We start from the raw sequence: 20,717 nt of genomic DNA, 5'->3' as shown, positions 1-20,717 counted from the left end.
TCACCAATCATTCCACTCCCTTGCTAGAGCTCCCAAAGTGTGCATGGCATGGGAACACTGTGTCTTATAGGCCACAGCCCTCAAACAGGTGACACACCACCAATGCTACAGAGCCTTGGACAAGTTACTTAATCTTTCTGAGCCCCAGTTTCCTCTTCTGAAAAAATGACGGAAAATTGGAAGGTAGAACCCCACGTGCTTAAAACAGCAACCTCTCTGGTTTGCTTGAACTTTTCTTACTCTGATTAACAGCAGGGGTTCAACTTCTCTCCATAAATCCTCACTTTCATTAGTTACATGATCCTGCTTCTCTTAGAAAACGCACAGCTCTGCCCCCAAATAAACCTAGAACACAAAAGTCCAAGCATCAAATGCTGAACCAGCCAGACCAAGGGTTTGGCCAGGACAGCTGGCATTGAGCACAGGACACCAACTCAACCGTCTTATGAGGAAGTTATCACCACCAAAGTGAAGAAGTACCAGTTAAATTGTCTTGGTTCAAAATCAAGCAGCAGGATCAATTTGTTCCTGTCCTGATCAATGTGTGAGGTATTACAAGCTGTCAGTGCCGAGTGGGAATGACAAATAAGGAAATGGGAGCAAGCAGTGGTCCAGAGCACAACTTCATGATGTCAGAGCATCTCTGTGGTCTTCAAGGCACAGTCCTCTTGATGGAACAGATTCACTCATTCAGATCCAGCAAAGAAAATGGTGACCATTTCACCCATGTCAAGCCATTGTTTGGCACCATGAAAGCTTGAAACAAAATGAATGACCCACCAAGATGTGAAGGCTGTGGGGAGGAAGAGAGAGTTGTCGTTTAACGGGGACAGAGTTTCAGGTGGGGAAGATGAAAAAGTTCTCAAGATGGATAGTGGTGATCGTTGCACAGTGGGAATGTACTTAATGCCATTGAACTGTACACTTAGAAATGGTTAAAATGGGGACTTCCCTGGTGGCACAGTGGTTAAGAATCCGCCTGCCAATGCAGGGAACACGGGTTTGAGCCCTGGTCTGGGAAGATCCCACGTGCCGCGGAGCAACTAAGCCCGTGCGCCACAACTACTGAGCCTGTGCTCTAGAGCCTGTGAGCCACAACTACTGAGCCCACGTGCCTAGAGCCCGTGCTCCACAACAAGAGAAGCCACCGCAATGAGAAGCCCGCGCACCGCAACGAAGAGTAGCCCCCGCTCGCTGCAACTAGAGAAGAGCCAGTGCAACCAAAAATAAATTAATTAATTAATTTTTTAAATGGTTAAAATGGTAAATGTTATATATATTTTACCACAATAAAAAGTAGCTCGTAAGAAAAAGATACAAAAAATAATACTAATAATAACCCTAAATCATGGTTTAGGAATTTTAGTTTGCTTTCATGGTTGAAATGAGAGCCTGTAAGAATCAAGCTACACAGTGCAAGTTTGGACATAGAAAGCGAAGATTAACCCTTGCTCTAGAGAAGGAGGCCTGAGACTCACAGAGTTAATCTGAGCCCATCCTCAAACTCTCTGACCTCAGCCTCACAACAACTAAAACCAGGGTGTTCTAGATCAGCGGCTCTGAACGTGCTCAGAGCCCAGGCTGCACTTCCGGTACTCCCAGTGACTGCGGACCCTTCGGTATGAACGGACGTGCATTTCCCTGGAGGCAGGACCATGACCATCAGATTCCCAAAGGGGAACCCACCTCCCATTCAATTTAAGACCCACTGGCAGGAGTGGTTCATCTCTCGGGACCCTTCCCTCTCCTGACACTATAAAGACAGAAGCCCTTGCAGACACGAGCAATCCCTCCACAGCTTGCGAGGTGGGACTTTCTCTGAGCCTTAATGTGTCCTCTGCCGGGAGGAGCAAGTGCAGGTCTAGCTCCATATCCCTTGGGAGCTTGGAGTGGGCTCTTGGGAGCTTGGGGTTGCTGGTGGAAAGGGGGAGAGGAGGGCCGTGGGATTTTTGCTGAGTGCCAGGGAATACCTAGAAGCTCCAGTATTTCCTGGGCCCCCGGAACTATTGGAGCCAAAGGGCTCGTGAAGAACCATTAAATATTGAATCACATTTAAATTTTGGATGGTGATTTTTTTTCCATCCTGTGCATATAAACTGGGAGAGGCTTTCCCTGAGGATTTTGAGAATCAAGTCTTTACCTTCTCAACAAAAGAAAAACAAGCTCATTTTACTTGGCTTCAGAAAAAGACATCACCAGCCTGGCCTGGGAATAACACATGGGGAACTGAAGACAGTAGTATAATTAAGTTCATGAAAGGCCAATTCTTACGACCATATTTCAAATACTCATAATGCCTTCTCATCCATTGTACCAAATGACTTCATATTATATTCAGAGTGAAAAAATTATAATGGATTCCTCTGAGATATTCAATTAGTTCCATAAAAAGAGAAAAATATTTTTTTCAGTAAAGAAATTCAACCAAATGACTAAAGCTGACAGTGAAAAACCAACTTCAAAGTAATTACGCATTTCCTTTGAGTTCTTGAGCTAACAAAAGTTGATGGTCTGCCACCATTAGAAACAGCCATCCTTCTGATGATTAATTACATTTGTGTTCCTATTTTAGCAGATACTTATTTGAATGTTTACTCTAGAACTGTCTTTGGGTGTTAATCTATTTAAATTTCTACCAGCCCCACTAAAGAGTATCTATTCTCCAGATGCAGAGGCATAGAGAACAGACTTGTGGTTGCCAGAGGAGGGGGGGTGGGGAAGAGATGGAGTGGGAGTTTGGGATTAGCAGATGCAAACTATTATATAGGATGGATAAACAACAAGGTCCTATTGTACAGCACAGGGAACTGTATTCAAAATATCCTGTGAGAAACCATAATGGAAACGAATATGAAAAAGTATGTATACATATGTATAACTGAATCACTTTGCTGTACAGCAGAAATTAATACAACATTGTAAATCAACTATACTTCAATTAAAATAAAAAAAAATTTTTAAGAGTATCTGTTCTCATGCTTCATGAACCACTGATCAGCTTCCTTCAAGCTTGTTTCTTCCCCATTAATGGAAATCACTCCCAAATAAGTCACCAGTCAATATCAAAAAAACAAACAACCCAATCCAGAAATGGGCGGAAGACCTAAATAGACATTTCTCCAAAGAAGATATACAGATTGCCAACAAACACATGAAAGAATGCTCAACATCACTCATCATTAGAGAAATGCAAATCAAAACCACAATGAGGTGTCACCTCACACCGGTCAAAATGGCCATCATCAAAAAATCTACAAACAACAAATGCTGGAGAGGGTGTGGAGAAAAGGGAACCCTCTTGCACTGTTGGTGGGAATGTAAATTGATACAGCCACTGTGGAGAACAGTATGAAGGTTCCTTAAAAAACTAAAAATAGAACTACCATATGACCCAGCAATCCCACTACTGGGCATATACCCAGAGAAAACCATAATTCAAAAAGTCACATGCACCCCAGTGTTCATTGCAGCACTATTTACAATAGCCAGGACATGGAAGCAACCTAAGTGTCCATCGACAGATGAATCGATAAAGAAGATGTGGCACATATATACAATGGAATATTATTCAGCCATAAAAAGAAACGAAATTGAGTTATTTGTAGTGAGGTGGATGGACCTAGAGTCTGTCATACAGAGTGAAGTAAGTCAGAAAGAGAAAAACAAATACCGTATGCTAACACATATGTATGGCATCTAAAAAAAAAAAGAAGGTTCTTATGAATCTAGGGGCCAGACAGGAATAAAAACGCAGACATAGAGAATGGACTTGAGGACATGGTGGGGTGGGAAGGGGAAGCTGGGACGAAGTGAGACAGTAGCATGGACATATATACACTACCAAATGTAAAATAGATAGCTAGTGGGAAGCAGCCGCATAGCACAGGGAGATGAGCTCGGTGCTTTGTGATGACCTAGAGGGGTGGGAGGGAGATGCAAGAGGGAGGGGATATGGGGATATAGGTATACATACAGCTGATTCACTTTGTTATACAGCAGAAACTAACACACCATTGTAAAGCAATTATACTCCAATAAAGATGTTAAACAAACAAATAAGTCGCCAGTAATATCATCCTTGCAAAATCCCATTACTTCTCTTTACTCCTTTTGTGCATCATAACACATTGAATTCTTGATCATTGCCTCCTCCAATTCATCTCCCCTATGTCTTTCAGAAACTATCACCTGCTTTTTAAACTTTTAATCTGCTCTTTGGGGTTTCCTAAGGTGCCCACCCCTCTGTCATTCTGCACTTTCACCTTGGGTAACCTAATTTGCTAGAAAGGTTTCGAAAGCATCTACATTGACAACTCCCTAATCGCTAAGTCAGCCCTGGCATGTCTCCCAAGCTCTGAGCACTTCCGTGTGGGTGCACTGAATTTGACAGGCTCTTAGCACAGTCAAAGCTGAGTTCGTTGTCTTTCTGCTCCCCACTACCTTCTGCTTTTCTTCTGGCAGCCTCATCTGAGTGCCTCATCAACAAGATGAGACATTTATTTGCTGTTCAAACTGCCCATCATGACTCAATCTATTGCTGGTCTCCCTGCCTCCAGTGCCCAACATCTCCTGTCAATACCATTGTGTGTTTCTACAAATAACTCAGATCAGGTTGTTCCACTGCCTTTCTGAAAAACTCTGGTGGCTTCGTGAGTCCGGAACATCAGTACAAGCAACTAGTTGTGACAGTCAAGGCCCCCTTGCCCGACCAGACATCTGTCTCCAGCCGCATCCCCTGGCCACCCCTCTGTATGCCCTGCAGTAGGGACAGCCCCCTGGTGGCAGCTGATGACAGTGTTGGAAAAACTCTCGGGAGCTGCAACAGTCCATTCCCCACTCACCTCCCAATGTCCCCTGGGAGGCTGTCACAAACCGTTTCTCATCACCTTCCCGGGTCTGACAAGGGACCAGGCTTCCTGCCCACCCTCTTCAGCTGCAGCTGCATCTATAAAACTGCTGAAAAGCAGCTTGAAATTGGCTCCCCAGCAACAGGGCCTCCCTTCATTCGTGTTGTGGTTACGTGCCCCTTTCGTTTTGGCGTCCCCTGCACGAGAGCCACCTTTGCCTACTCGTCCTTCTAGTGTCTATGTAAGTAATAAACTGCCTGGATCTGCAAAGGCTCATTGTTTCTTTTTTTTTTTTCCTCCTGGGTTTATTTATTTATTTATTTATTTTATTTATTTTTGGCTGTGTTGGGTCTTCGTTTCTGTGCGAGGGCTTTCTCTAGTTGTGGCGAGCGGGGGCCACTCTTCATCGTGGTGCGTGGGCCTCTCACTGTCGTGGCCTCTCTTGTTGCGGAGCACAGGCTCCAGACTCACAGGCTCAGTAATTGTGGCTCACGGGCCTAGTTGCTCCGTGGCATGTGGGATCTTCCCAGACCAGGGCTCGAACCCGTGTCCCCTGCATTGGCAGGCAGATTCCCAACCACTGCGCCACCAGGGAAGTCCTCATTGTTTCTTTATCAACAGACTCTGTCAGACCCTGCCTTGCCTTGCCCTTGACACCTGTACTCTGAGCTCAGACATTCACTCCGCTTTTAACCCTCATGTGGTTCATAAATTGACTTTAAACTTAATGTGCATTTCAAAAATAAACATAGTACCAGATAAAATAAAATTAAGCTTGGAAATCTGGTTAAGTGCAAATGGGGATGGGTAGAAAAAAGGGAGCTAGCTAGACATTAGCTTAGTCCTAGCATACAGAATTAGAGTACTGTAATTCCAGAGGTGCATCAAACCCTTTTTGGAACAAGGCAAATCTGTACGCTTACTATTTGTGGCTTGCAAATTTGGCTGTAACTTTTCTCACAGAAAATTAGAAGCTATTAATGAATGGTTTGTCCCAAGAGCAAACCTCTAATGCATAGATGAGTAAAAATGAGAGGAAGTTAAATAAAGCCACGCTGAGTCTTATTAAGATTGAACACCCTGTTCTTTAAGTGAAAGACATTGCATAGGTGATTATAAGGGCGTCTTAAAATAACGTTCCCTGAAATGAAAAACATTTCAAGAAATAACTGAAATATTGAATAAAAACAAGGCTTTAAAAATAAGGCCCAAAGATTATATTATGGTTGCTTCAACTGTCCCAGTAGCCAGTTAGTGACTTCATTTCTCATAACGAAACTGCCTTTCTTTTTTCTTTTTTTGCAGAGAATTATTGCATTTTTATTTAAAAAATTTTTTTTGTTTAGAACATTAAGTTTATCTTTATTGAAGACTTTTTTATTTTTATTGCAATATAGTTGATTTACAACATTGTGTTAATTTCAGGTGTACAGCAAAGTGATTCAGTTATATATATATACACAGATATCGATATATTCTTTTATTTATTTATTTATTTTTGGCTGCCTTGGGTCTTCGTTGCTGTGCAGGCTTTCTCTAGTTGCAGCGAGCGTGGGCTACTCTTCATTGCAGTGCGCCGGCCTCTCATTGCAGTGGCTTCTCTTGTTGCGGAGCACAGGCTCTAGGCGCACGGGCTTCAGTAGTTGTAGCACACGGGTTCAGTAGTTGTGGCTCGCAGGCTCTAGAACACAGGCTCAGTAGTTGTGGCGCACGGGCTTCGTTACTCCGCGGAACGTGGGATCTTCCTGGACCAGGGCTCAAACCTGTGCCCCCTGCATTGGCAGGTGGATTCTTAACCACTGCGCCACCAGGAAGTCCCGATATGTTCTTTTTTAGGTTCTTTTCCATTGTAGGTTATTACAAGATATTGAGTATATTGATTACATTACAAGATATTGAGTATAGTACAAGATATTGAGAGAGATATATATTTGTACATATATGTATATACATATATATATTCTTTCTTAGATTCTTTTCCATTATAGGTTCTTACACGATATTGAGAATAGTTCCCTGTGCTATACAGTAGGTCCTTGTTGGTTGTCTATTTTATATATAGTAGTGTGTATCTATTAACCCCATACTCCTAATTTATCCCTCCCCCACCGTTTCACCTTTGGTAACCACAATAACCGGCCTTTCTAAATCTGTCCTGTGCTCCGGGCCAGCCATGCCAGCTCCCAGGGGCACCACCAGCCATCCCAGACCCTTTATCACCCACAAGAGAAAACACTGGATTAGGTCTTCCTCTCGTAGTCAACCTCCCAGTCAGTGAAGAGGAATACTGCATATGGAATATGGTCATCTCTCACAGAATCTCCATCCTGTCTACACTGCCAACATGCAAATACTTGGCTGTTTAGATAAAAGGTTTAATTCGGTAAGCGAGGATAAGTTCTATTTCTCATCTCCATTCTTTGAGTGACTTTCAACGTGCTGGTATGACACATATGTTTAAAGCTTAGCATTCTAAAGGTGAAGTCTGAAGAATGTCAGTCAGAAGTCTTACATATGATAAAAGGCTTTTCTTTTATATTCCACATATAAGCGATATCATATGATATTTGTCTTTCTTTGTCTGGCTTACCTCACTTAGTATGATAATCTAAGTGCAATCCCACTCCTGGGCATATATCTAGAGAAAACTATAATTCAAAAAAATACATGCACCCCTGTGTTCATAGCAGCACTATTCACAATAGCCAAGACATGGAAGAACCCTAAGTGTCCATCAACAGATGAATGGATATAAGGGGGAAAACATCAGTTTTTACTTTTTAATATTATATCCAAATAATATTAAGTTTCACTTAGAAGTGAATATATACATGCAGGATACTTTCCACTTTGCTTCAGTAACCCATAATTATTCAAAACCTAATGAATTAATGTCAGACTCCAGTTAAAATGACAATGTAGGGAAGTACTGTCTCCCACTATGAGTATAGGCCTCTAGAAATTAATAACTGGGAAAAAAAGGTTATGAAATCACATATAGGCATTCAACAAAAAAAAAAGATCAAATCTCTTTTCTCTTTGCTGAGGGTATATGTCTCAAACAGGTTTCTTCATATCTATGCCCCTCTCCCCTACCGCCCACCCCCCACCAACGCCATTTGATCTTGAACCTTTAAGTCTTGCTCTTCTGTGCTGCATGCATCAGTGCCCCCTCCTGTTAGAAAGAGGAATCCATGCCACTCAATTATTTTTACTCAATAGGCTTAGAGTTAGAATTTTAAATTTAAAAACAAAATCCAAAAAAAAACCCCAGATGAATGGATAAAGAAGATGTGGTATATAGATGCAATGGACTATTACTCAGCCATAAAAAACGAGTGAAATAATGCCATTCGCAGCAACATGGATGGACCTAGAGATCATGCTAAGAGGCTTTTTAAACTGCTAAACTTTATCCAAAGATGGAAGCTATCCCTGTCCGTCCTGTTTGAAACCTGGTGACAACAGTAAAGGCATCTGGCATGCTGGGAAAAGGTACTGTGGACAACGACTCCTGCCTTGTACCGGTTGTGTGCTAACATCTCCCCCCTTTCTCTGTAGGCGACCCTCCCGCTACTGGCACTGGGACTTTGCTGATAACTCTGGAAGACGTGAATGACAACGCGCCCTTCATTTACCCCACGGTAGCGGAGGTCTGTGATGACGCCAAAAACCTCAGCGTAGTCATTTTGGGAGCTTCAGATAAGGATCTTCACCCAAATACAGATCCTTTCAAATTTGAAATCCATAAACCAACTGTTCCTGATAAAGTCTGGAAGATCTCCAAGATCAACAGTAAGTCCGCCGAACATTCTGTAGTTATCCTGCAGCTTTGAAGCCTAGTTTCCCTGGCGTGGTTTCTGTTCCCAGCCTGTTCCTCCTCCTCTCCGCTCTCGGGCATCCTCACATGGTTTGTTTCAAGCTATTCACACGTTACAAATACTGACAATTTTCCTACCAGCACCTGTATACGATTTGTAAAAATATTGAATATCTGTTCCTTAGAAATGCAAACATGAAAGTTTTCTCCTTCGCTTCCTCTCTTTTCTATGCTGTACCCTGTATACTACACAGCCCATACTTTACACTCCACACCCACCCAGTCTTCAGCCTTCAAAAGCCAGGGGTCTTGGCTCAGCTGCCTCTCCTCTGTGTTTACCTTAATTTTCACCAGCACTTTGCAGAGATTTTCCATGCTATGCTTGCTTGCTCAAGAGACGCACCAGTACAAGAATCTTCAGGAAGTCTTAACCTCTAATCCTCCAACTTCCATTTTATGCTGCAGATCTCAGAATTGACTTTCTAAAGTGACCTTGACTTTGACTTTCGACTTTGATATCTTCTCCCATCTGTCCTGTTCCTCGTTTATGAAACTCGCAAGCAATGTCCCTTTCTACCAGTCCCTGCACATGGACAGGTGGAATCTTAAAATTTAAATTTAAAACTTTATCATCTGCCTTATTAAGACTGAAATATCAATGTATTGAATTAACAAGTATCCCTGTATCACAACACCTCCTCCACCTCCCTCCCCTTGGCAAATGTGAACTCGCTACTAAGATCACCTTGCCTCGCAATAAAGCCCAAAACCGGAACTCGCACATTATATACACTTTGCCATCAATAGCAAATTTATCCTGCGATTGACCCAGTCAGGGCTGGGCTCCCTGTTCGTACTTCAGCGGTACAGTTTTTGAGAGGGATGGGGAATTACCCATTTCATTAAGTTTTGAAAATGTATTGTACAGTCGTACATAAAATTTTCTATTAAAAAATGTCACATGTTTTGTTATGGCCTTATCTCATATCTCATTTTATTGGTGTCTTTCTCTTGTCATTGATTCTCTTTGCCTGTTTGTCTATTTCATTGCTGTTTAAAGAATGAATTTTGTTACATTGATTATTTTTAATTAAAACAGCCCTTCTCTTATTTGAGGGGTTAGTGTTTTATTTGCTAGTTTTTGTGACTGTAGCTCATTTGAATAATCATCCCCAGTTCTTTCCAGCTGGAACTTTCTCATTTAAGAGTTTCTCCTCTCCGTGCGGGATATCAGAGAATGTTCCTCGTATTAACCTGCCATGTCAGTGGGGTAATCATCCACATTGGTTATTTCTGCTGCTGTAGCCTTCTGGATAGGATAATACTTCATCTGTTTTTGTCTTCAGGTCATCACACTCTTTTCCCTCCTGGTTTTATTTAATAGTCAAAATGCCTTCTCAATTCTTTTTCTTGTCCCAGAATTTTTTTCTGAATACTTAGCATTGTTTATGCCCAGAAAGGAACAGTTAAAAAAAAAAAAAGGGACTTCCCTGGTGGCGCAGTGGTTAAGAATCCTCCTGCCAGTGCAGGGGACACAGGTTCGAGCCCTGGTCTGGGAAGATCCCACATGCCACGGAGCAGCTAAGCCCGTCTGCCACAACTACTGAGCCTGCGCTCTAGAGCCCGCAAGCCACAACTACTGAGCCCACGTGCCGCAACTACTGAGCCCACATGCCACAACTACTGAAGCCTGCATGGCTAGAGCCTGTGCTCTGCAACAAGAGAAGCCACTGCAATGAGAAGCCCGCGCACCGCAACGAAGAGTAGCCCCCGCTCGCCGCAACTAGAGAAAGCCCGTGCGCAGCAATGAAGACCCAACACAGCCAAAAATAAATAAATAAATTTATTTATTTATTTATTTATTTAAAAAAAAAAATCCATAGTCATCTGAGTGATTGAAAAGCAAACAGCCCGAGACCAAAAGCAGTGCCAGGTGGGGTGGCCACTTTTGAGTGCTGCCCAGTGGCCTGGGTACTGGCATATATTCCCACCAAACGTGGGCTTAAGGGTCCAGTCTCCAAGTTGTGCGTTGTGCTATGGATTCCCACCCAAACCTAGGGGTGCAGGCTGAGGCCTGATAGAGACTAGACTGTAGAACCCATCCCCACAGCCACACATGGGGACCTACCCACCTTAAGAGTAAGTGGATTTTTCAGAACTACAATGAGGTACCACCTCACGCCAGTTAGAATGGGCGTCATCAGACAATCTACAAACAACAAATGCTGGAGAGGGCGTGGAGAAAAGGGAACCCTCTTGCACTGTTGGTGGGAATGTAAATGGATACAGCCACTGTGGAGAACAGTATGGAGGTTCCTTAAAAAACTAAAAATAGAACTACCATACGACCCAGCAATCCCACTACTGGGCATATACCCTGAGAAAACCATAATTCAAAAAGTCACATGCACCCCAGTGTTCATTGCAGCACTATTTACAATAGCCAGGTCATGGAAACGACCTAAATGCCCATCGACAGACGAATGGATAAAGAAGATGTGATACATATATAAAATGGAATATTACTCAGCCATAAAAAGGAAAGAAATTGGGTCATTTGTAGAGACGTGGATGGACCTAGAGACTGTCATACAGAGTGAAGTAAGTCAGAAAGAGAAAAACAAATATCATATATTAATGCATATATGTGGAACCTAGAAAAATGGTACAGATGAACCGGTTTGCCGGGCAGAAATAGAGACACAGATGTAGAGAACAAACGTATGGACACCAAGGGGGGAAAGTGGCAGGGGTGGTGGTGGTGGTGGGATGAATTGGGAGATTGGGATCGACATAAATACACTAATATGTATAAAATAGATAACTAATAAGAACCTGCTGTATAAAATATAAAATAAAAAAAAAAAAAAAGTGAGTGGATTTTTGTTATTGTTGTTCCAAAAATGTATTTTGATTATTTGAATTTGGATTCTTATATAAAAATGCTCTAAGCTGACAATTTCTTTTTTTTCTTTTTTTCCCAGCTTTAATGACCTTTAATTGACAAATAAAAATTGTATATATTTAAGATGTACAATGTGACAATTCGAGCGTGGATTTTTACATTATTTCTTCCAAATGTTGAATGTGATCTTTGTGAATAATAAATAATAATAATAAATTATTATATAATAATAAATAATAATAAATTTTCAGGGAGGAGTTCTTGGTAGTCAGTCATCTTCAGTCATCTTCACGAAAGTGGGTCCTCTTGAAATTGATTATAATAGCCCTGAACCATAGAACTCCTCGATGCTGGAAGTGTTTTATCTGGCACTTTCTGGTATGGTGGCCACCAGCCATGTGTGGTTGCCAGAAACTTGAGATGTGACTTCTGCAACTGAAGAAGTGAATCTTTATTTTTATTTGATGTTAATGGATTTATATTTAAGCACTCTTCTAGTTAAATGAATAAACTGCCTGTTTTGTGTGGGTTTAGTGGCCGAAACTCCACTCTTTTATTTGGAAAGGTCCAGCCCTCTCTCATGAAGGCTTCCCTTTGTCTTTGTAGATACGCACGCCCTGGTAAGCCTTCTTCAAAATCTGAACAAAGCAAATTACCACCTGCCCATCATGGTGACAGATTCAGGGAAACCACCCATGACGAACATCACAGACCTCAGGGTACAAGTGTGTTCCTGCAAGAATTCCAAAGTGGACTGCAACACGGCAGGGGCCCCGCACTTCAGCGCAACCGCAGTCCTGCTCCTGTCTTTCTTCAGCTTAGCTCGTAAGTTAACCAAACTCCAGTGCATGCACAGTACAAAAACGTAACTTCACCAAAGCTATTGTTTTTCCATATATCCTTCCCAAAAAATTTATCCCAGAGGAAACATTCATTTTTAGTTTATGTCGGTGTAACAGAGTGTTACCTGTAAAAGTGCTCTGACTAATGTTGAAAGGCACCTTCACATCCCCCTGCCCACTAATGTGAGGAACGGTGCAAAGGCACCCAAGGCCGTCCTGCAGAGCAGGTGGTAAGAAACTTCCTGCAGATGCCCCTGAACTTGAGCTCATACAGATGTGCCCAGATTGCTTAACTGGTCTACTAGGGCCCTGTTTCTCTCTGCATTGTGCGGAATTATCTTTAGTGAGGTTAAAAGAGATTCCATACCTTTTTAAGAAGAGTCATGAGAATGCATGGAGAGAGGTTGAGGCCATAGGAAAAGAGATAAATGCATAATTCACACATTTTTTCACTGACCAGTAGTCATGACTATGACATAATGAAGCATTATTTTAAACAAATGAATTATTATGCCGAGTAATATAGATGTGAGCATGAAATGAATAGATACTTGTATCAGATATTTCCTATTTATGGCATACTAGTCCAATTTTAACCTTAGAAATTATTCACATGTAGCTAATGCCATTCAAAAGCCTTTAGGGCCTCAGTATTTACATTTTGAGAAGGTTATTTGCATTGTTGTGAATTAGGAGGTTGAGAAATTGATGATTAGAAAATAAAGAATAGAAGTTATTGTATCCTGGTGACAGTGGTGAGTGGAGTCAACAGGAAATGACACATTCCAACGTCAGACACTTAAAGCTGTGCTGAGCCAGAGTCCTGGGTGTAGAACTAAAGAGGAGACCTTACAGTGAGGAGTGTCTCGTTGGATGGATGGGTGGATGGGTTGATGGGTGGGTGGATGGGTGGAGCACGGGAGGGGGGGAGAAAGGAAGTGGGAGGAGGGAGGGAAGAAATATATATTCCTCTCTCTCTCATTCTTATATTCTCTTTCTTTCTTTTTCTTTTTCTCTTTCTTTCTTTCTCCTTCCTTCCTTCCTTCCTTCCTTTCTTCTTCCTTTTTCCTCAAGAAATAAAATATTACAGATGAAGCTGAAATCCCCTGTGTTCCTCTCCCTAGTTTCATTTCCTGTTCTCTCTCCCCAGGGACAATAGCTATCATGAGCTAGAGTGTGTGTGGACATTGTTTTATACTGTTACTACACACACGCACACAAACCCCACATATAGTTCTACTTTGTGCAGTTTGTCAAACTTGATCTAATCCATATTATATTGAGCCTGATGTTCTGCAACTCGCTTTTCTTCCTCTCCACATTACATTTCCAAGCTCCATCTATGTTGCTCTAGTTTAGGGGTCGGCAGACTTTTTCCATCAAGGGTCAGGTGGCAAATATTTTGGGCTCTGTGGGCCACATCAGGGCTCTGTCACATATTCTTTTTTATGGCTTTTTTTGTTTCTGTCATCTGTGTTTTACTACCTTTAAAAGTGTGAAACTGTTCTTAATTCGAGAGCCATATAAACGCACTGTGGTGCACCAGCCAGGTACCCCTGCTCTGGTTCATTCACTTTAACTGCTCAAGAGCATCCCATCCCATCCCATCATAGGAATTAGGCGCAGTGTATTCCCCTATCAACAGACGCACGTGGGTTATTTAGTGTCCTGCTCTGACCAACTAACTCTACTGCAGTAAGCCTCTGGAATGTTTTCCACGAGCTTCTCGAGTGAGCGCCAGACAGACAGCGAGCCCAGCACTGGGTCTGGGTTCTGAGACCCATTGGAATTCACATATAGCAGAGTCTGGGTAAACTAGAGGGCAGTACTTCCAGGGTGATTGTACAGAAATAATAATGCTGTATGTGTGCACGTGTGTGTGTGTGTGTGTGTGTGTACACAGATGGAGAAGATAGCTGAGTAGCCACTCACACGTCGCCCTCTATAAATACAATTACACAACATCAAAGCCTGACTCTTGATGAACCAAGGCTCTGCAGGACCCTGCTCATTTATCAGCACCTCTAGACGGCCAGGGAGGTTTTTAAATGGAGACTTCCTACTGCTGATTGTTGAAATACAGATTCCCAGGCCCATTCAACCCATGGAACCAACATCCCAAGAGACAGTGGCCTCCAGCACACACACCGAGTGTTTGTATATTTTCACACAATATATTTTATGATAATACACATGCCTGCTACTCCAAATCCATGTATTAAATATTAGTAAGATGTAATCTGTCTGTTTAGATTAAAAGGAATATAAATAGCCATGGCAGTATTTGCTTCCTCCCAACAAGGGATTTTCTTGTTCGCCCTACTTTGGAGACCCCTGACCTACAGGCATCAGTAATGAGCAGGTTCCCAAGGATGGCTCACTTCTCACCTCTCCCAGCTGAGCTCTTGGATCACAGTTAATCCTGATAACTCCTAAAGAACTCATGTTCATTTTATACTCACAGTAGTATCATTGAGAGAAGACAGATGCATGCATTCTGTTTTTGAGATATCAGATGTGCTTTCTGTTCTCACCTAAATGGAGAGCCACCTGGTTATCCCACTGCAGGGAAGGGCACCTGAGATCAGGCCAAAATCATCCTCAGAAAGGAGCCCTGAATCTCCCTACACAGCTGGAAAGGTACTCAGTTGACCCTCCCATGTTTTGCACCGCAAGACATGTAGTTTCAGCCCCCAAAATAGTTAAGAACAGGTGTCATCACCCATCTGTCTGGCTTCAAAAACAAACCTCAGTCTGGCCTTATATCAAAGGTATAAGATTATTTGATAATGTTCATTTGAACATTAGAGATGCCTGCTAAATATAATGATTCTTGTTTTATTATAGACCTAGCCCAAGTTGTTCTTCCTAACAGGGGAAGAATGAAACTAATAATGTAGGCATGTGAGGAATAAGTAACCATGGTGTCCTATGGCTCAGACTCTCTCCTAAGAGCAAGGTCAAAGCAGCTGACCCACCTGTGCAGCTGTTAACGTGACAGTGGCAAGAAGGCACACAGAAATGGGCCTAAAACATTAAGCAAGGTGTGGGGCGTGGGCCCGAAGAGCCCTGAAATTAGGTTGTAAGGTGCAAGAGCAAGATAACGTCCCCACCCAGCCATTGTCCTTGAATGAATTTAGGGATGTGGTAGAATCTGGTTTTTGTTTTTGTTTTTGTTTTGTATTTTATTTTATTTATGTTTTTATACAGCAGGTTCTTGTTAGTTATGCATTTTATACATATTAGCGTATATATGTCAATCCCAATCTAGAATCTGTTTGATGTTTCTTTAAATCAGTGGTTGTCAAAGTACAGCCCGAGGGTCAAATAAAGCCACTTCATGCCTTTAAGGTTTGATTAGAACACAGCAGGTCCATTTACACACTGTCTGTGGCTGCTTTCTGCTACCACCGCAGAAAGAGTTGAGTGGTTGCCCCTGAGACCCTTCGGCCCGAAAAGCCGAAAACATTTTTACTATCTGGCTCTTGGCAGAAAAAGTGTGTCAATGCCTTCTTTAAGGCCTTGTTCATAAAACTGCAGGGGTCACATCATCCAGCATGGGAAGAGAAAATGGGTTTTCCTCCTCCTCTCAAGTAATATTCTGATCCAAGTAGACTAGCATTAACGAAACACCCCGTATTCTGTGGCTTTTCTCTTTATTTCCGTCATTGCTCTCATGGTTTTATCCCACTCTGTAGATGAGACACTGATGCTCAGAAAGGTCCCATGGAGGCCGGTGTTTGTCATTAGACTGCCTCCCTTGTGGAAAAAGATAATAACATTTCAGTTTATTACAATACCGTAGGAGCCTTTATTGCATCTGAGAGTTGAACTGAGAGATAACGCACTTCCTTCTTTGACATCTAAAAGTAAAGGAAGTAAAACTACTGATATTGAAAGTAATAGAAAATGTAAATGAAATTATTTTCACTGCCAATTTTGTTGTTTAAATTGTGTATTGATAACATTGAGGGGATGCGTAATTCTCCCCCAAGACCCTCCCAAGGAAGCAAGCTGGCATCTCCATTAGGGTTTTTGTAGGGCTCTGTGTGGTGTGACAAGGCAAGTTCAAGGAAGAATACTGTGCTGAAACCTTCCTGAACATTGTTTTAGGCCTAATTAATCAGCAAGAGCAAGAATATAAAAGGACAGATCAGGTGAACCATTTGAACAAGTACCAAAATTAAATGTCTCTATGTTAGAAAGGAGAGGGCATTGAATTGTAATCTTGATCACAATGAAGAAGTTTAAAGAGGTGACCAAGAAGAGCAAAAACAGCCACTGGAAATACTTTTCATTCTAATGCTTTTTATTGAGGTATTATTTGCATTCCATAAAATTCACCTATTTTAGGGGTACAGTTTGATGAATTTTGGTAAAGTGTAGCCACTCCACAATCAAGATGCAGTTTCCTTGTATCCCTTTGCTGTTGATCCCCTCCCCCCAATCCAGACTCTCAGTGATCTGCCTTCTCTTACTAGTTTCTTGCCTTTTCTAGAATTTTCTACAAATGAAATCATACAGTCCATGTGGTTGAGTGTGTCAATATTTTGTTCCTTTTCATTGTGAAATATGTTATGGGCAGAGGCATGGCCTGGAAGCACCAAGCCCAAGTAGAGCAGGCTGTGCTCTGCCTGCAGACAGAGCCGATCCCTCCAAGTAGTACAAATTCATGGACAATGACAGTCGACCTCCGACCTCGCACATGCACCGCTGAAAACATTACATAATCATGGACTATTTCATGTAATGAACTCAGCTGTCACAGGAGATAGGTTATAGTCTAAGTTGACAAACAGGGATTGGAGAGTTTCAAATGTGGTAGATCTTATTCAGCCAAAATTTTTTTCCTGTTTTTCTCAATGACCAAAATGATTATTTTAAGTATTGATCTCACACAGGAAAATATTTTTGAATGAAATTAGTGATGCCATTTAATATGTTCTTTTCTAGTCTTTCTTCAAATATAGGTGAATCTGAAGGATATAGTTTACTGCAGCCCAGGTAACCAAAGAGTTTACGGCGATGGTAGCAAGGGCAATGAAAAATTCAACTGAAAAAAGGGAAATTAAATGAGTTCAGACGACTCCTAACCCCAAAGGAATTCATTTGTCAAGCAATATAAAGATCCCTAGGTGTAGAAAATAATGAAAACTTGCATCTCAATTAGCATGTTCATTTCCATGGCCCTTTCTGTTAAAACAGCTTTCACCCTTAACTTTCTCAGTATCATCTTTTTTAGACTTGAATCACATTACAAACACTTTTTATCTAAAATTTAGAGCAGCAGCTCTAAATTTTCCAAACAGATACATGACTGCTTTAAACTCTAAAATCAATGGAGTGCAGAATAGGTTCATACTGAGCCACCCCTTAACACACGGTTCCCCAACCTCCGGGCTGCGGACTGGACCGGCACCGGGCCGCGGCCTGTTAGGAACCGGGCCGCACAGCAGGAGGTGAGCGGCGGGCGAGCGAGCGAAGCTTCATCTGCGGCTCCCCATCGCTCGCGTTACCGCCTGAACCATCTCCCCACACCTGCCGTCCGTGGAAAAATGGTCTTCCACGAAACCGGTCCCTGGTGCCAAAAAGGCTGGGGACCGCTGCCTTAACAGATTTAGAACGAAAAACCCTAAGCTTTACAGAATAACCCATTATATTCCAGCATTCAGTTCATTCCAGAATAAACTATACTTGCATTGTGGGTTGACCTTTTATACATTTTTCTTTCTTTGTAACACAAGTTTTTAGTGGTACCATTTCCCTGTACATTTCCAAGATATAATAATAATTAAGCAAAAATGGCAGAGAACCAAGCTATTTCCATTCATACTATCATCAGGCAGAGTAGAAGTCCCTCAGCTGGTGTAAAACCTAGAGAATAAGCACAGTCTGGCGACCTCAGTAAACTTTGATGCAGGCCACAAAGATGCAGGAAGGGGCCACAACCAGACCCAGGTGGCCTCTGGAAGCTGGAAAGGGAAGGGGTGGCTCCCCTCTCAGAGCCTCCAAAAGGAACGCAGCTCTGCCAACACCTTGACTTTAGCCCCATAAGAATTCTGACCTCCAGAGTCTAAGAGAATAAATTTGTGCTGTTTTAAGCCACTGAGTTTGCAGTCATTTGTTAAAGCAAGCATCAGAAATTCATACACCATCTCTGGAGAACCACCACTAACTATCTTGCTCTTCTGTGTGACCAAAAAAAAAATATCTGGGATGATCGTCAATTTCTAAGCTACCAAGTAGGCTTGTCTATAAAATAGCCAGGCTCTGGGCTGACTGCAGGAGTTAGGGCTCAGTGAAGCAGCAGTAGTGGCCGCAGCTGGTCTGAGATGAGGTGTCTGGCGTTCGCGTTTTCAGAGGAGTCCAGCTTTTTAAGACATAAACCAGCGGAACAATTCATTCTCTCTTCAAATGTTATGCTTAAGGAAAAAAAAAAAAAAAAACTTCCCCAAGGTAGTGCAATATTTATAAATGCATTTATTATAGCTTGTCAGTCATGTATCTAGTATTTAGCTAAAATGTTTTGAATTGCGTTGTTATATTCCTTGACTTGACTCTGAAATCTTTTCCATTCAGGTCTGTGAGAACTCCTGACATCTGAAGCTTGACTACCAAGTTTCCATAGCAACAGGAAAAAAAGACAAAAAAAATCCAGATCTGAAGATTGCAGTTTACAGCTCTCAGACTTCACAACTAGGCCTCAATTGTTCCAGATTTTTGTTTTCTTTGCAATTTTCACTTAGTCTGTACTTCACTATTTTGACAGCATCTCCCTTTCTCCTTTAATTAATGGAATCCTCTGAATTTTCCCTGAGTGTTTAAAGATCATGGCATAGAACTTGACCTTCTGGGAGGAGGAACAATGACTACTCTTCCTGATGTGTTGCCATGTTGCTAGTCAGCACTCCACACATCCAGTTTGGTCTGTGGGTTAGTATTTGTATATGTATGTGTATCTATACGTGTATATACCCAGTATTTATAGAGACAGACTCTACAGGAGAAGCTTGGTTTTGGTATGTCACCCTTCCTTGAGAGGTTAAGCAAAGAAGGGGTAGAAGCTATAGCAGCTGACCCCACCAGGGCCTCAGCACCAAGTTCAGCACTAGAGCAGACCACAGAGCTGACGCATCTCCACCAACCCACCAGCCAGGCAGGTCCGCAGAGGGGGAGAGCAGAGACAGAGCCCTTTCTCTTTAGAATGAGGACCATGACCAGTTTTCACTGCCATCCTATGTGATGGTGATCCTGAGCGAGAGAGGTGAGGAGCAGAGCTGGACATTTTACCATCAAATGCATGGGCATCTATCTATCTGCGTTTGTAACTGTCCAGAATCCACATTCCCAGTGGGTTTTCTGGGGACCCGGATCGTGATAGAGAATCTCGCCCTCCCGGGCATATGTACAACAGCGAATGTCATCGTGGAGGTCATACATGTGTCCGAAGAGGTCATCAGGTACCATGTGTATACATATATCTGCCCACATGTACAGACATACATTTATGCACATACACACCATTCATTTCGTATATACATGCATACAATAGAGTAAATACAGGTAGTTTTAAAAGTACCCTTTTGTGTGAATCGACGACCGTCGTTTGCAAACCTGAAAATAAAAGATGTTCATTATGTATGAAAAGTAATTGATTTTTATTCTGTGAGCATGTGAAAGTAAGGAGGAGATTAGTGCTTGTACTGAGATTATCTTCTTGTCGATAAACTGTAACTGAACCATCAAAGCTCACACCAAATTTTTCTAGCAGATAAAACTAGTGACAGCCTGTGGCTTTTTCCTAGAGCTCGCCACGACCTAGGGTCAGGTAAGTGTCTTAGCATATTTTAATGCAGTTGCTTACTAAAGGTTTTAACCACACGTGCGCACACGCTTTCTTATGCAATCTCTGTTTGCACTTGTGCTTTTCAGTTCACCTTCTGTAGGAACTAGAAGTCATATGTTGTCTTTATTGTAGTGAAATTATGCAGATAGAGTTCCATATATTGTATTTGTTTTGATAGTAAATCTTTTTGGAGCATATAGAATGCAGAGACTTTTTTTCATTAAAATAAATGGGTGTTGGTGGTTAAAACTACTGGACAGTAGCTTTTCTCTGATTTCTATGTTGTGTCTGATGTCACTGTTGCTGGGTCTGGCCTAGTGCAAGTTCACATTTTTGGCTGGCCGTTTGGGTCCCCTGACGTCTCCTGTTAAGTGGGTAAGTCTGTAAAGCCAGAAGCCCCCACCAGTGCACAAAGCAGGCTCGGGGCCAGGGGGTCCAAGCCTGCACAGTCACACTT

At 42.1% G+C, this 20,717-nt stretch overlaps 1 protein-coding gene across 1 annotated transcript in view; it reads left to right on the top strand.

The window, feature by feature from the left end:
- The window catches only part of CDH13 (cadherin 13), a 647,236-nt gene extending 626,724 nt beyond the window's left edge, over positions 1–20,512 (top strand). The window contains exons 10-12 of the mRNA XM_082366865.1: positions 8,409–8,642; positions 12,179–12,397; positions 18,994–20,512. Of these exons, the coding sequence (XP_082222991.1) occupies positions 8,409–8,642; positions 12,179–12,397; positions 18,994–19,001 (461 nt within the window). The 3' untranslated portion in view covers positions 19,002–20,512. The remainder of the gene's footprint in view (positions 1–8,408; positions 8,643–12,178; positions 12,398–18,993) is intronic.
- The last annotated feature ends 205 nt before the right edge of the window (positions 20,513–20,717 follow it).

This window comes from Balaenoptera borealis, assembly GCF_965194805.1.
Source record: "Balaenoptera borealis genome assembly, chromosome: 19".
In the NCBI taxonomy this organism is placed as follows: Eukaryota; Metazoa; Chordata; class Mammalia; order Artiodactyla; family Balaenopteridae; genus Balaenoptera; species Balaenoptera borealis.
The sequence above is the reverse complement of the archived record's forward strand: the minus strand, read 5'-3'. Positions and strand labels throughout refer to the sequence as shown.